At 39.1% G+C, this 16,452-nt stretch overlaps 1 protein-coding gene across 1 annotated transcript; it reads right to left on the reverse strand.

The window, feature by feature from the left end:
- Positions 1-5,562: 5,562 nt before the first annotated feature.
- Positions 5,563-6,446, reverse strand: LOC124959668 (mitochondrial import inner membrane translocase subunit Tim9). The gene is made up of 2 exons (XM_047518022.1): positions 6,327-6,446; positions 5,563-6,233 (listed from the first exon to the last, which is right to left on the reverse strand). Exon 2 carries the CDS (start codon positions 6,205-6,207, stop codon positions 5,938-5,940), a length of 270 nt encoding a protein of 89 aa, XP_047373978.1. The 5' UTR covers positions 6,208-6,233; positions 6,327-6,446; the 3' UTR covers positions 5,563-5,937.
- Positions 6,447-16,452: the final 10,006 nt, after the last annotated feature.

A 16,452-nucleotide genomic window follows, 5' to 3' on the forward strand; every position in this document is an offset into this window, starting at 1 on the left:
GTTATGGACATAATATCCTTCACTGACTACTTTGTAATAAAAACATTCATTTATATATATAAGTCATGTTGTGTTAAAAATTTTCACTTTATTTTATAGTAAAATCTCACACTAAATAAATGTTTAGCAATGATCTGCAAATGGTAAAAGCAGTCACTGATTCAAGAGATATAATTTAAATGGATTGGTAACAAGAAGCTTTTAAATAGGAGTAACTAATAAACAATAATCAAGAAAATTCAAGTTGTGACATTCAAGAAAAAGAATTCCATAGAAGGGAGAAAGAATTCTTAGGGTCTGCAATAGTGAGATGCAAAGGGCTTTCAGGCAGCAAATCAAATGGCAGTATCATTTAGGGATAAATCAGTTAGGACTGATCAACATCTACTAGTGCAGAAGAATGACACTGATTTTCCTAAGAGTAGCTCTGGGTCACTTTCCTGGCAGTACTGTTCTAGATGAGGCTGTCTATGTAATACCTTTTCTTGTTCAAATAATAGTCTGACAGTGGATGGAGGGTCATTTGGGTCTGTAAATGTTCCCTTCAAACTGCTTCTCTTTGAATGGATCTTTGCAGATGGTTGTAATAAGCTCCTCGAAACTTTATCATCTTTCTGTTCCATTTCCTACGGTAGCCTGGCCTAATATTCATGTATTTATCTTTATATATATTTAATTTTATTACTAGCCTTAGCATTCACATTGTTTTATAAAGTAAGAAGTATCAACAGAACGACCATGGAATTTTCCTTCCCATCCTTATTTCCATTTTACTTCTCATAGGTACTTAGTTTCTTATGTATTATTCTAAAGTTTCTTCATGCATAGGTAAGCATATAGTATATTATACAAAGGTTTTTCATCTCAAAGTTTTTTCACTTAATTACATCTTTTGAACATCCCCCTCTCACATGCAGAGTTTTTTTGTATGTATGTGTGTATGCATTATAGGAATCAAGAGAATTTTTAAACCTCATCTTTTGGGAGGTGTTGATGAGACTATAGATATGGAATTATGACCAACATGAATCCAAATCTCATATTTTCCATCTAAATACCATGAAATATTGAACAAGTTCCTTGGTCTTTTAAATTGAATTTCCTCCTTTGAAAGCAGGAATGATAACTCCTTGCAGGTTTGTGGTGAGGCCTTCAATGAAAGAATATGTGTAAATGGTGTAAAACACAATAGGTGTACATTAAAAAGTACCTGCTATGATTTGAAAATAGTTTAGGTATATCCCCAAAGTATCATATGTTGGGAGCTTGGTCCCCAGTGTGGTGATGTGAGAGGTGGTAGGAACTTTAAGAGGTGTGTCCTAATAGAAGGTAATTCAGTCACTGAGTACACTGCCCTCATAAAGGGCACTCTTGCAAGAGTGAGTTGTTCTAAAATCAACAAGCCTGGACTCTGAACTCTCTGGCTTCCTGATCATGTAACTGCTTTCTCTCTTCCATACATGCTTCTTTCGTGGTGATGTTACCTGCCATTAACCTTCACCAGAGGCCAAATGGATGGGACTACTCAATCTTGGATTTTTAGCCTCTAAAACTGTGGACTAAATAAATATCTTTTAAAAAATAAAGTACCTACCCTTAGATATTTTGGAATAGCAACTGAAAACAGACTAATATACTGCCTATCATTATTTTGTCATTTGAGTTTAGATTGACATTGGTTGCTTTTCAGTGCTCTCACTGTCATTCCAATCCAATTCTGGAGGGGATTTAGACTTCCCTCCTAAATAGGCTCCATCACTATTCTGCTAGGCATTTTGTAAATCAACTTATATAAGTTGATTACAATCTCACAATCTCCGATGAGCATTAGCAATGCTACTAAAAATACCCATAGTGTAGCTATTTGGTAGTACTTAAATATAGCAGTGAATAATAGTAGATATCACACTGAAGCTTGTGTGATGGTTCAGATGTGTTAGCAACTGTGAATTAAAATTATTTTTTCTGTAGTTGTGTATGGACAGAATGCCTTTATTTTATTTGTTAGTTTTTATGTGGTGCTAAGGATCAAATCCAGTGCCTCACAAGTGCTCTGCCACTGAGCTACAGCCCCAGACTCAACTGTGAAATTTTAAGCCCTAACTTATCACCATTTCCTGCATCCATGCTATTTGCCCACGTGACTGTTTAGTTTCTCCTGTGGGGAATGGAAGTCTATTTCCTAGTCTTCTGATTTCGGGTTGGGCTGTGATTTGCTTCGATCAACAGAAAGAGGTAGGAGTAATAGTGTATTATTGTCGAGTCTCATTTTAAAGAAGACTTGTGTATTTCCATTTTCTTTTTCTGTTTTGCCATTGCTATTAGGAGAAAATGTCCTCTGCTCCTAGGTGGAGGATAAGAAATTTATGGAGCAGACCCAGCGTAAGCTGAACCATCCCTATAAAACCACTCTAGCTGGGCCCAGCCTAGGTCAGCTGACTCCTAGATAACCCACAGACATGTAAGTTAAATAGATGTTTCCTGTCGGCACTAAACTATGGTGGTTATTTGTTATCCAGCAATAGCAAGAAAAACTACGCTTCTCCAAATTCTAGGAAACCTGAAAAAAATAACGGAAAATTCAGAGAAAGCTACAATTAATTGAGTACTGATTTATTATGCGTAGAGTAAGGGTCAGGGCAAGTAAGAAATGAAATGTCTGGATGTATTTATGATACAGTCAAACAGGGATATGTTAACTGAGGGGGGATATAATCTACCTATAAGTGTTTGAAGTACAAATATCGATAATGGGCTAAGTAAAATAGTTTACTAATCTTTAAGAGGAAACATGCTGGGCCAACAAACACTTCTTAAGTTGGAGCAGGAAAATGAATGTCTTCATGTTTTTATGTTGTCTTTTTCCTGAGGAAGCAATTAGAGCGCCTTGCTCTGATACTTTAAAATTTCATGGAATAGGAGAATAGAAACATACTGTGAAAATAACTTCTGGCCAACTTGTTGAGGAAGTAGAATCTATAGGCCAGTAAAGTTGAGCATCCAAATCTGATTAGACAGATAGGTATGTATTCTTTTCCTAATGATATTCCTGGAGGTTAATTTTATGAGACTGTGAATTTTCGACAAAAAGGATATATTGGAAATAATCTATTAACTCAGAACATTTTCCTTTAAAATTAGAAATAAAGCACAATCACACCAGATCATGAGTCTAGGTTAATGGACTTTTGGACACTAAAGAATTGGAGGAAAGTCTGGTCTTTTTAAAGATGGCACGTAGCCTGAGACCACCATTGGATCACAGATGCTAATCCAGGCAGAGACCTCGTTGCTGTCGTTGTTAAGTGCTCAGGAAAGCTAGTAAATATTGTGGTGGCTGAGAATTTCCCCTTTCTCCTCCCTCCCTCCCTCCCTCCTTCCCTCCCTTCCTTCCTTCCCAAGCAAGATTGACCATTTTACGGAAAGGAAACTGCAAAAGAAGTTTCTATTCCCTGGATAAATCCAAGCTTTCAAAGCTCCAAGCAGCCATTCCAATTTCTTCTTCAGGAAACACATTTTATTCTAAATTACCCATTTTGAAACCTTTCTTGCAATTTGGAAAGTCGAATAGTCTGTTGGTTATAAAGGAATGGGCTTTATGGGAGCATTGCTGGGGTTCCCTTGGTGGGAAGCAATTCACAAGGGGATGGGGCAACACAATGTACCTTCTTGCCATTTGCAGAGAAGGAAATGTTCTGTCTGGTAACAGGGACTGGATCTATGTGAATAGCTTCGTCTGGTATTAGTAATAATCTATTTCATAATGTTTTAGATATAATTTGGAATGGTTTTTGCTTGTTCCTCACAAATAAATATCTTTCAGTGTCTGAAAATAGATACCTGGGCAACCTGCTACCACATCCTTCCTGAGACCAATTTAATTAAACAGTTGCTTCTTGGATGTTGTTCTGGTTTATGCTGTTTTGACTTCCAAGTGTTCATACAAACAAACAAAACACTTAGAAAGCAGTAGACACTTTAATTATTAAGAGTGAATATTTCAGCAACAGTATGGAAAGGCCAGTTAGTGATGACTCTGTAACATAGATTTACATATGTGTAGAACCTTTTCCTATGTGAATGATGGGATATGCTCTTACATTTATGTATATAGGAAGTATTGTAATCTTCCATTCACATTTTAAAAAAGCAGATGAAGATATTCTCTGTATTTTTAAGGTGATTAATTCAAAGCCATGTAACTACTAAAAGAATCTAAAGTTCTGGGATTAGAAAAATATTTTTATCATGAAAGGATATGCTTTTATGATAGAAATTTTACAATTAGATGAGCAAAAAGAAAAAAAAGAAAAAAAAGAAAAAGAAAATTGAAATAGTCTACAATTTCTAGTCCTGTGAATGATGAAGAGCTCCAGAAATGCACACATGACTAGTCAGTTCCTCTGTTGGTCAGTGTTTTATCACTGTGACCAAAGTGTCCGATGACAATAACAACAGAGTAGGAAAGATTTATTTTAGTTCAGAGATTCAGAGATTTGAGCCCATGGTCAGCTGGCTCTGTTTCTTTGGGCCTGAGGCAAGGCAGAATAACGTGGTTGAAGGGTATGGTAGAACAAAGCAGTTTAGTTCTGGTAGTCAGGAATCAGAAAGAAAGAGCGAGTGGGGAGAGGGAGAGAATGGGGGAAAGGAAAGAGAGAGAGGGAGGGAGGGAGGCAGAGAGAGAAAGACAGAGAGAGATGTGAGAAAGGGAGGAAGGGAGGAAGGGGGCAGGGGAAGAGGCCCGCGATAAGATAAACCCCTCTAGGCACTTCCCTAGAGACCTATTCCTTCCAACTAGGTCCTACCTCCTGATAGTACATCCAGCTATCAATGGATTAGTTCAGCAAATGATCAAATGTATTAATCCACTGATGAGGACAGAGCCCTCATGATCCAACCATGGCCTTAAAGTCCCTCTCTGAACCTGGCTGCATTGAGAAACATGCTTTCAACACATGAATTTTGAGGTGACATTCCATATCTAAATCATAATGATCCCCCCATATCTATTTTTGTTGACAGGAGAGAAGAGGGGTCTCCAGAACTCGGCAAAATTTCCTTCCACTATCCTGCTACAACATGACAGTTCCAACACTGTTCTTTGCCTTAAGGCAGTCATGGTGAATCACTCTGGTGTCAATTTACATCCATTCTCTGGTCATCAAAATCCTCATGAGGAATTGGGTATGTCTCCCTGCCCCTCGCACCTCAAATTCTTAGTTTGTTATGCTGTGCTCTCTGGAACTCATGGTCAGCTATTTACCTTGTACGTCTGGCTTTTTCTCTGAAACTCTCCTTTGCTTTCTTTCTCTGACAGCTGAATCTTCGCCTTGCCCCTACCTTTTTCACTCACCCAGTGACTGCTTTCTTTTCTATACCACAGGACCAAGAAATGGTATCCTGCTTACTTTTCATTACCACTTTCACATCATCCTTCTGTCTTCTGAGAAACCCTAGCTTTGACCCTCAATCAGATTGTAATACTTATGATTTCTCCAATTGCCAGCTTCTTCCAATCTCTCTTTTTCCATTCCTCATTTCTTTTTTTTTTTTTCAGTGATATTTCCATTTATTTCACTTTTAGTAATAAAATTTTTTTCTATCTCATACATGATTTGACACATATTTTGCTTTAAAATTAACAGTCACAATGGAAGAAACAATGGTTTATTTTTCTAATCAAGTGACCAAGCTGCTGAATCTTAAGGCCTCAACAAATATATCTTATTATTTTCTCTGAACAATAAGATCTTCTATTTTGATTATTCTTGGTGAACAGCAATGTTGTTTCTTCATTGGTTTCCATTGCCAAACAGTCATGACAGACAGTTTAACATGGTGCCTACTGTTTTCAGGGGATTCCATCATATGAATCCTCATTTCCAGTGCAACAGCTGTTGGCAATCTTTCGTTGAAAGTCCATCCATCAGGATTTCTCTATCGTGGTTGACCAAGGAGTCCTGCTTTGGCTGCCAGGGCTTCATTCTGCTGAATATGATATTCCTGAAATCTCATGGATATTCTTTGTGTCATTTTCAAATATTTCTGTAAGCAATGTTCTGAACAGGTGATCTCTTCAGGTTTTACTTCTCTTGTTGTGAAGTCTTTTACACAGTCCAAAAAGCAGGTTTCTGTAAGTTTATTGTAGGTTCCAAGGAATTCCCTAAACTGTTTTATCTGATCAGATTCTGGTATTTGTGCAGCCATATTCTTTTGGTATGTTTATTAGTCACCTTTTCTGATGCATGAGTTTCCTTTCTGTTCTGGAAAAGTGGTTGTCCAGCTTTTGCTTGAACGTCTGTATCCAGTGAGGCCTGATTTCTTACTTAATCACAGGCTCTCGCATCCGACACTGGTACGAGGCTGGGGGGCTGCCAATACAGGTCGAGTCTGGGGGTTGAGGGTCGGGGTCAGGGCGCCACGGGCCGCTGGATGGCAGAGAACACGTGGGCATTCCTCATTTCTTGAAGCATGTGCAGTGTCATGTTTTCTGTAAGGAATATCACTTCTCTTGCTGTAATTCAGAAGTTTTCAATATCCACATAAATCATTGTTTAGTACCTTCACCTCTCAGTTCCTTGACTTTATCTCCTTCCAATGATCTTGTTCTCTACCCTATCTCAGTCTCTACTTCAAGATCAGACCCTAGCCTCACTATCACCAAAAACTATGTTATATCCTGCTGATTACTTCCTCTAGTATCTCAATGACAAAACTTCTTCAGTACTACCAACATGTACAGTCCATCAATCCCTCTTGTCTTCCTCTCCCTCCTTACTTTACTTAGATTCCATGTTATATCACCTTTTGAATTTGCAATACTCTTAATTTTCTTCTTTTTCTCCCTTCAAAATACTCTCTTGACAAGTTCCTGTTTAAATCCAACTCTGCTATTCTTTGTTCAACTGAGCATGGCTGGAGGAAAACTCATGATCATGTTGGCTGCAACCCTTCAAATTCATGACTTCTAACCTCAAGTGGGTCTTTATTGCTCCCTGCCTTCTCATTATATTTTCCAAGTCCATTTATAATATCACTCCTCTAATTAGATATTTTATATAGTTTTCAATTTTCTCAAGCCACCTCCCCAGTTCTTACTATTATCTTATTGCCTATCCTACAGTGAAAATAGGAGCAATTAAAGAGAACTTCCACATGTTGCCATCATTGCATCCCACCAAACTGCACCTGGGTCCATGTGCATAGCTTGCCTTCCTCCAAGGACAAGTTGTTTATGCTCTGTGTATGCTCTCTGCTTTTGCACAAGTGGCCCTTCCCTCTCATCTACTCAGGAATATGCTGATGTGTGTATTTATGTACACATGCATGTGTATGTATATTGCCTTTCTATATAAAACTTTTTATTACAAGATTTATGATAGTTGGGTGTGGTTGCACATGCCTGGAATCCCAGCAGCTTAGGAGGCTGAGGCAGGAGGATCACAAGTTCAAAACCAGCTTCAGCAAAAGCAAGGTGCTAAGAAACTTAGTGAGATCCTGTCTCTAAATAAAATTCAAAATAGGGTTGGGGATGTAGCTCAGTGGTTGAGTGTCCCTGAGTTCAATCGCTGGCACACCCCCCAAAAAGATGTATTATAAAATTCATGTGATGTCTAATAATTGATTGATGAAGATTTAGAGGGCTGAGGGTATAGCCCAGTGACACAGCACTTGCCTATCATTCCTGAGGCTCTGGGTTTGGTCCCCAGCACTATAAAAAAGATTTAGGATAATGGTCAGATAGTTCTTAAGTATTTATTTATTATCCCATCAGTATAAGTGAAGATTCTTTAGTGTCCAGGTACTATCTCTCTCTTCCTGTTCATATCCAAGGAGTATCTCTTTGTGTTCCTTATTGTCAAATGTGATGCTTCTGACTATTTTCATAATCTCCTATCACAGAAAATATAGCAAGACTATAATTACTTTGGCATGGCTCTTCAGAACTTGTTTCTTTTAAAACAGTATTGATACATTCTTTTGCCTCTGCTTTCCCTTAATAACATTTAATTAATGCTGCTTATCTTATTATTCATGACATCATCCATTGTGCTGCCCATGAATGCCTCCTTCCAATGATTCTCTCAAAAGTTATTACCTTTGAGTTTCATTGCTGACCATCACAAATGCATGTCTTGCCCAGAGCATGCAGGAAAAGGGGAATGGCACTTTGTTTTCTTTCACATCGATTGGACACCATAGAGGACATCGGTTTAAAGGATCACTTGTATTTTAGGAAAACAGTCTCAAAAAGTCCTTCAGGGAAATAGGCAGCTCCCCTCTTGAGGATCACTGACAAATGGAATGGAGCCTGAATAGGAGTGTGAGTGACTTCTCTGGGACAAGGGCATGGCCAAAGTATAATGGTATCATCTCCTTCTGTGGACTAGAGGTGGCCTTACAGTCACAAATGGGTTACAGTTGTCATACATCTCTCTCCTCTATCAATATTCATGTTCAAGGTGATTTTATCTTGGGCCACCATATATGGTGCAGTTGGATAAGTACCATGTGTATATACTGCCTGATTCCAGGGGACACTATTCACAGAAACTACAATGTGAATAAAACTGTGCTCTGCAAAACCTGAACAACTGAATGTTGTGGTTCTCATCTATCTTATGGCTTTAAATATTTTTTGTGCTTCACGACAATGGATTCCTTCTCTGAACTTTGGACTCACAGCTATTCAACAATCTTTTCAACGTCTCCACTTGGATGTTAAATCTAATAACTAACATCTAATTCCCAATCTTCTCCTTTAAATTTCTTCCTCTTGGTTGGGTGTGGTGACACACACCCATAATCCCAGTGGCTTGGGAGACTGAGGCAGGAGGATCATGAGTTCAGATTCAGTCTAAGCAACTTAGTGAGGCCCTGAGCAACTTAGTGAGACGGTCTCAAAAACAAACAAACAAAACAACACCACCAAAAAGCCACACCGAAACAAAAAACTCTTCCTCTGATAATCTCACTTCAGTAAATGGCCACTCTTTCATTCTAGCTGTCCAGTCCAAAAACCTGATTCATCTTTGTCTCTTCTTTCCTTCTTTGCCTATGTTCTATCCATCAGTAAATCCTGTTGGCTCTAGTGAAGCATATACATATATATATTCCTACTACTGTTATTATTACTATTCTATTTTTCTAACTGGTATCTATGAAGAATAGGCTGTTCTCTTCAGTCTATTCATAGTACAGCAGCATGAACCAGTTAATATGAGTCAGGTCCTGTGATTCTGCACAAAACCATTCAGTGTTTTATTATATCACCCAGAATTAAATTCAGAAATCCTTTTTTTTTTTTTTTTTTTTTTTTGCAGTGCTGGGGATTGAACCCAGGGCCTTGTGCTTGCAAGGCAAGCACTCTACCAACTGAGCTATATCCCCAGCCCTCAGAAATCTTAATCTAGCTCCAAAGCCCTACATGACCTGACTTCTACCTATATCACCCCATCTTCTGCTCCTCACCCTTTGCTCATGTCACTTTGTCCATAATAGTTTGATTGCTTGTCTTTAAACATGGTAAACCTGCTCCTTCCCACAGCTTTGGCACCTGTTCACTCAATCTGGATTGCTATTCTCTCAAGTGTTTTCATGACTTTCTCCCTTACCAACTTGGCATCATGGATCAACTGCTATTACATCAGTGAGAATTTCCCTGACCACTGTAATTGAAACAGAAAGCACCTCCCCACTGGCTGTTCCTATCCTCCCTTTTCCTGCTTGTTTAATACCTGGCACCATTACCATCATATATACCACATATTTTAATTTAAAGTTTCATCTATTGCCTATATCTACCCACTTGAGTTTGTCTGTTTTGTTCACTTTTGTATCTCCAGATTTGGAATTGACAGAGAGGAGGTTCTATATTTCTTGAACAAATGACTGAATCACTTATTTTGAATCACTTGATTTTTTTCCTCTTTTTCTCAACATACTCTGTGTTACACTTATAGTATTGTTTACAACCCAGAATTATATTGCACATATTTTTCTAACTTTAAACAGTATTTTACAAATATCATATTTCCATTCCTTAAATAGTCTTTTGTAACAACATTTTAATGACTGTACATTTCATTGTATGGGCAAATCACATTTTATTTATTCAATATTTTAGTGATAGAGATTTGTATTTTCTCAAGGACTAACAACTATAATGTACTAACTACCTCACCATTTCTGTGATTAACTCGTTAGTACTAGCAATTATCATCATTTATTAAGTACTTTCTTTATGTTAGGCTTTGGGTTAACAACTTTACATACACTTTCTCTATTAATTTGACTCTAGAGCCCACATTCCAAATTGATGTGTTCTACTGCCTCTGCAGAATAATTTTCTAGAAATGGAATTGCTCTTTTGTGCTTAATTCTTAAAAAGTCAGGAGCTATTGTTAGTTTAGGCGAAAGTGCTAGTGACAGTGCATCCTTTCATAGGGTCACTGAAAGAAGAAAATTTAAAAAATCATTAACATTATTGATGACATGAAGACGGTATGCACATATGATAAAATTAAAAATCATATCAGAATGTTTAATGAAAAATGGATCTTGATTCAATCTCTATCTTTCAATTCTGCTGACCCAGAGATGTCACCATAAGTAGTTATTTATATCCTGGAAATTGGAGGACTTCTTAACTCAAGCATGTTTGTAACATGAGAGAATTTGCTACAGAATTTAAAAAGGGAAAGTTCTTTGAGAACATCACAATTCAAAATTAAGAGGCCTCAAGAGAGAAATGAGCATTGTATTTGAAGAAAGAGCAAGCAACCACCCAATTTGTTTCCTTTTCTTTAGGACCTCATGTTGCCAAAGGTAGAGGGTAATGATTCCCTGTCAGTTTTTTTTCTTTTTAAGTTATGCTAAGAACAGCATTTGTTTGATCTGAGGGAGCTTAGAAGCACAATCCTAGTATTAACAGAGGATGTGAAGACACCTTGGCTATCCTTGATGGAGCCTTGGAGGAAGGTCTCCATGACCCTGACCTTACAGGTGACAGAAGAGATGAGTCTAGATCCAGGGTATGGGAATGAGGAAGAGGGAGGGTGGCCACGAGGGAGGAGACTTTCTCAATATGGACCCCATGGAGCCCAAAATGTGACTTAATGGGAGAAGTCAAGCTGTGTGTTTTTCCATCCTCTCACCTCTTATGTGTGTACATTATTGATTCTTGTCAGTTTAGGGAAGCACTCAGAGAAGAGAACCAGTTCTCACAGTCTTTCCCAGAACCCATGGTTATGGATGTGCCACAGTTAACCCATTCACTAGTTTCGGGTTTTTGTGTTTGTTCCTAGGTTAGAGCAATTGCAATAAAACCATCATAAACATTTGCAAGTAGGTTCTTGTGTGAACATACATTTTAATTTCTCTTGAGTAAATACCTAAAAGTGGGATCCTTGGATCATATGGTTAAGTGAGTATTTATAAGAAATTTCCAGAGCAGCCGCAGGGGCTCCGGGCGGCTGCCTGGGGAGGAGCTGCGTGGCAAGCTGTTTGGACCCAGAACGACCGCTTCTGAACACCGGGGGGGTTGCCCGGAGGAAGAGGAGGAGCGCGGCGGGTCGCTTGGTCTAGGAGTGACTGAATCAGAGCCACGGGCGGTTGCCAGAGGAGGAGTTGCGTGGTGAACTGTTTGAACCCAGAGCGAGCGCTCCTGAGTGCCGGGAGGTTGCCCGGAGGAGGAGGAGGAGCGCGGCGGGTTGCTTGACCTGGGAGTGACTGCATCAGAGCCGCGGGCGGTTGCCGGAGGAGGAGCTGCGTGACGAGCTGTTTGAACTCGGAGCAGCTGCTCCAGAACACTGGTGGCCTGCCTGGAGGAGGAGAGCGGTGGGATGCTTGGTCTGGGAGTGACTGCATCAGAACCACAGGTGGTTGCCAGAGGAGGAGGCGAGTGGTGAGTTGATTGGACTAAAAGCGACCGCTCCTGAACACCGGTGGCCTGCCTGGAGGAGGAGCGTGGTGAGTCACTTGGTCTCGGAGCCACCGCTCCTGAACACCCGGGGGGCTACCCCAAGGAGGAGGAGGAGGAACAGGGCGGGTAACTTGGACTTGGAGTGACTGCCTAGGGCTACGGGTGGTTGGCGGGAGGAGGAGACCCGAAGTGAGTTGTTTGAACTCCTAGTGACTGCATCGGAAACCGGGCCGCTGTCCGGAGGAGGAGGTGTGTGGCGGGTCTCTGGGTCTCGGAGCTATTGTACGGGGCTCCAGGTGGTGGCTCAGGGGAGGGGCTGCATAGCCAGGCGATTGGTGCAGAGCAGGGTCCCAGGAGCTAGGTGGCTTCTTGCTGGAAGAGCCGCACAGAGACACGCCTAGGGGCGGAGCGAAGTTTCCAGGGCTGCGGGCAGATTCTCTGGGAGAGGCAGCCTAAGGATACTCGCCTGCAAAGGGTGAGGCTCCCAGGCCCAGGACGTAGGTCCAGGCCCCTGGGATCATTGCAGAGGAAGACAGCCCAGCCCAGGTGGTAGTTGTAGATTGAGGGGAACCTCTAGGAGGGCAACTGACCAGCGAGACGTCCCCACTGAGTGAGTCTTCCCGGCCGGGGGAGGTTTTCCCACAGGGACGGTAAAACCAGAGACATAGGCACAAACAGGCCTTGCCTCAGCCCGCAGCCTAGTTCCCCATTGGATGACCATTGGTCAACAAGTGGAGGCACCTCTGCCCACTAGCAGGGAATATACGCCACCTGAGGGTTACCACCCCTAGAGAGGCAGCTTCTTCGTGGAGCTCTGCATTATCAACCTCCTCCAAGACTTCAGGCTACTGAAGGATAAGAGGGGATATACTAGCAATCTTCAGGGACATTATAAGTTGATAGAGGAAATCTGCAATATCTTAATGACCCACTGATCCCTGAACAATATGAGAAAACAAGGGAAGAAAATGCCCCAAACAAATCTAGATGTTACATCAATAAAATCCAACGACAGCATGGCAGAAGAAATGACAGAAAGGGAGTTCAGAATGTACATAATTAAAATGATTAGGGAAGCAAACGATGAGATGAAAGAGCAAATGCAGGCATTGAACGATCGCACCAATCGACAGTTAACAGAGCAAATTCAGGAAGCAAAAGATCATTTCAATAAAGAGTTAGAGATATTGAAAAAAAACCAAACAGAAATCCTTGAAATGAAGGAAACAATAAACCAAATTAAGAACTCCATAGAAAGCATAACCAATAGGATAGAACACCTGGAAGACAGAACTTCAGATATTGAAGACAAAATATTTAACCTCGAAAACAAAGTTGAACAAACAGAGAAGATGGTGAGAAATCATGAACAGAATCTCCAAGAACTATGGGATATCATGAAAAGGCCAAATTTGAGAATTATTGGGATTGAGGAAGGCTTAGAGAAACAAACCAAAGGAATGAACAATCTATTTGAAGAAATAATATCAGAAAATTTCCCAAATCTGAAGAATGAAATGGAAAATCAAGTCCAAGAGGCTTATAGGACTCCAAATACACAAAATTACAACAGACCCACACCAAGGCACATTATAATGAAAATACCTAACATACAAAATAAAGACAGAATTTTAAAGGCTGTGAGAGAAAAGAACCAAATTACATTCAGGGGGAAGCCAATACGGATATCAGCAGATTTTTCAATCCAGACCCTAAAAGCTAGAAGGGCCTGGAACAACATTTTTCAAGCTCTGAAAGAAAATGGATGCCAACCAAGAATCTTATACCCAGCAAAACTTACCTTCAAATTTGACAATGAAATAAGATCATTCCATGATAAACAAAAGCTAAAAGAATTTACAAAAAGAAAGCCAGCATTACAGAACATTCTCAGCAAAATATTTCATGAGGAAGAGATAAAAAACAAAGAAGCAAATCAGCAAAGGGAGGAATTATCCTAAAGGAACTGTCAAATAAAGGAGGAACCAAGATGTGTCAAAAATTTTAAATATGAACCAAATGACTGGGAATACAAATCATATCTCAATAATAACCCTGAATGTTAATGGCCTGAATTCATCAATCAAAAGACATAGACTGGCAGATTGGATTAAAAAGAAAGATCCAACAATATGTTGCCTGCAAGAGACTCACCTCATAGAAAGAGATACCCATAGACTAAAGGTGAAAGGATGGGGAAAAACATACCATGCACATGGGCTCAGCAAAAAAGCTGGAGTATCCATCCTCATTTCAGATAATGTGGGCTTCAAGCCAATGTTAGTCAGAAGGGATAAAGAAGGACATTTCATACTGCTTAAGGGAAGCATAAATCAGCAAGACATAACAATCATAAACATCTATGCCCCAAACAGTGGCTCATCCATGTATGTTAAACAAATCCTTCTCAATTTTAGAAACCAAATAGACCATAACACAATAATACTAGGTGATTTTAACACGCCTCTTTCACCACTGGACAGATCTTCCAAACAAAAATTGAACAAAGAAACCATAGATCTCAATAACACAATCAATAATTTAGACTTAACAGACATTTATAGAATATACCATCCAATCAAGAGCGAATACACTTTCTTCTCAGCAGCACATGGATCCTTCTCTAAAATAGACCATATATTATGCCACAAAGCTAATGTCAGCAAATACAAGAAGATAGAGACACTACCTTGTATTCTATCAGATCATAATGGATTGAAGGTAGAAATAAATGAAAGAGTAAAAAAGAGAAACTACTCCAACACCTGGAGATTAAACAATATGCTATTATATGATGAATGGATAACAGAAGATATTAGGAAGGAAATTAAAAAATTCTTAGAGGTAAACAAGAACAAAGAAACATCATATCAAAATCTGTGGGACACTATGAAAGCAGTACTTAGAGGAAGATTTATTTCATGGAGCGCATTTAATAAAAGAAGTAAAACTCAAAAAATAAATGACCTAACACTACAGCTCAAAGCCCTAGAAAAAGAAGAACAGACCAACACCAAAAGTGGTAGAAGACAGGAAATAGTTAAACTCAGAGCTGAAATCAACGAAATTGAAACGAAAGAAACAATACAAAAAATTGACAAAATAAATAGTTGGTTCTTCGAAAAAATAAACAAAATTGATAAACCTTTAGCCACACTAACAAAGAGAAGACGAGAGAAAACCCAAATCACTAAAATTCGGAATGAACAAGGAAATATCACAAGAGACACGTGTGAAATACAAAACATAATTAGAAGCTATTTTGAAAATCTATACTCCAACAAAATAGAAAATTTCGAAGACATCAACAGGTTTCTAGAGACATATGAATTGCCTAAACTGAACGAGGAGGACATACACAATTTAAATAGACCAATTTCAAGTAATGAAATAGAAGAAGTCATCAAAAGCCTTCCAACAAAGAAAAGTCCAGGACCAGATGGGTTCTCAGCCGAGTTCTACAAAACCTTTAAAGAAGAGCTCATTCCAATACTTCTCAAAGTATTCCATAAAATAGAAGAGGAGGGAACTCTCCCAAACTCATTCTATGAAGCCAATATTACCCTGATTCCTAAACCAGACAGAGACACATCGAAGAAAGAAAATTTCAGACCAATATCCTTAATGAACATCGACGCAAAAATTCTCAACAAAATTTTAGCAAATCGCATACAAAAACATATTAAAAAGATAGTGCACCATGATCAAGTGGGTTTCATCCCAGGGATGCAAGGTTGGTTCAACATCAGGAAATCAATAAATGTCATTCACCATATCAATAGACTTAAAGTCAAGAGTCACATAATTATTTCGATAGATGCAGAAAAAGCATTTGATAAAATACAGCACCCCTTCATGCTCAAAACACTAGAAAAAATAGGGATAGTGGGAACATTCCTTAACATTGTAAAGGCCATCTACGCTAAGCCCATGGCTAATATCATTCTAAATGGTGAAAAACTGAAAGCATTCCCTCTAAAAACTGGAACATGGCAGGGATGCCCTCTTTCACCACTTCTATTCAATATCGTCCTTGAAACTCTAGCCAGAGCAATTAGACAGACCAAAGAAATTAAAGGGATACGAATAGGAAAAGAAGAACTCAAACTATCCCTATTTGCTGATGATATGATGGTATACTTAGAGGAACCAGGAAATTCCACCAGAAAACTTTTAGATCTCATAAGTGAATTCAGTAAAGTAGCAGGATATAAGATCAATGCACATAAATCTAAGGCATTTTAATACATAAGCGATGAATCTTCAGAAAGAGAAATTAGGAAAACTACCCCATTCACAATAGCTTCGAAAAAAATAAAGTATTTGGGAATCAATCTCACAAAAGAGGTGAAAGACCTCTACAATGAGAACTACAGAACACTAAAGAAAGAAATTCAAGAAAACCTTAGAAGATGGAAAGATCTCCCATGTTCTTGGATAGGAAGAATTAATATTGTCAAAATGGCCATACTACCAAAAGTGCTATACAGATTCAATGCAATTCCAATTAAAATCCCAATGATGTACCT

This window comes from Sciurus carolinensis, chromosome 1 (genome assembly GCF_902686445.1).
Source record: "Sciurus carolinensis chromosome 1, mSciCar1.2, whole genome shotgun sequence".
NCBI lineage: Eukaryota > Metazoa > Chordata > Mammalia > Rodentia > Sciuridae > Sciurus > Sciurus carolinensis.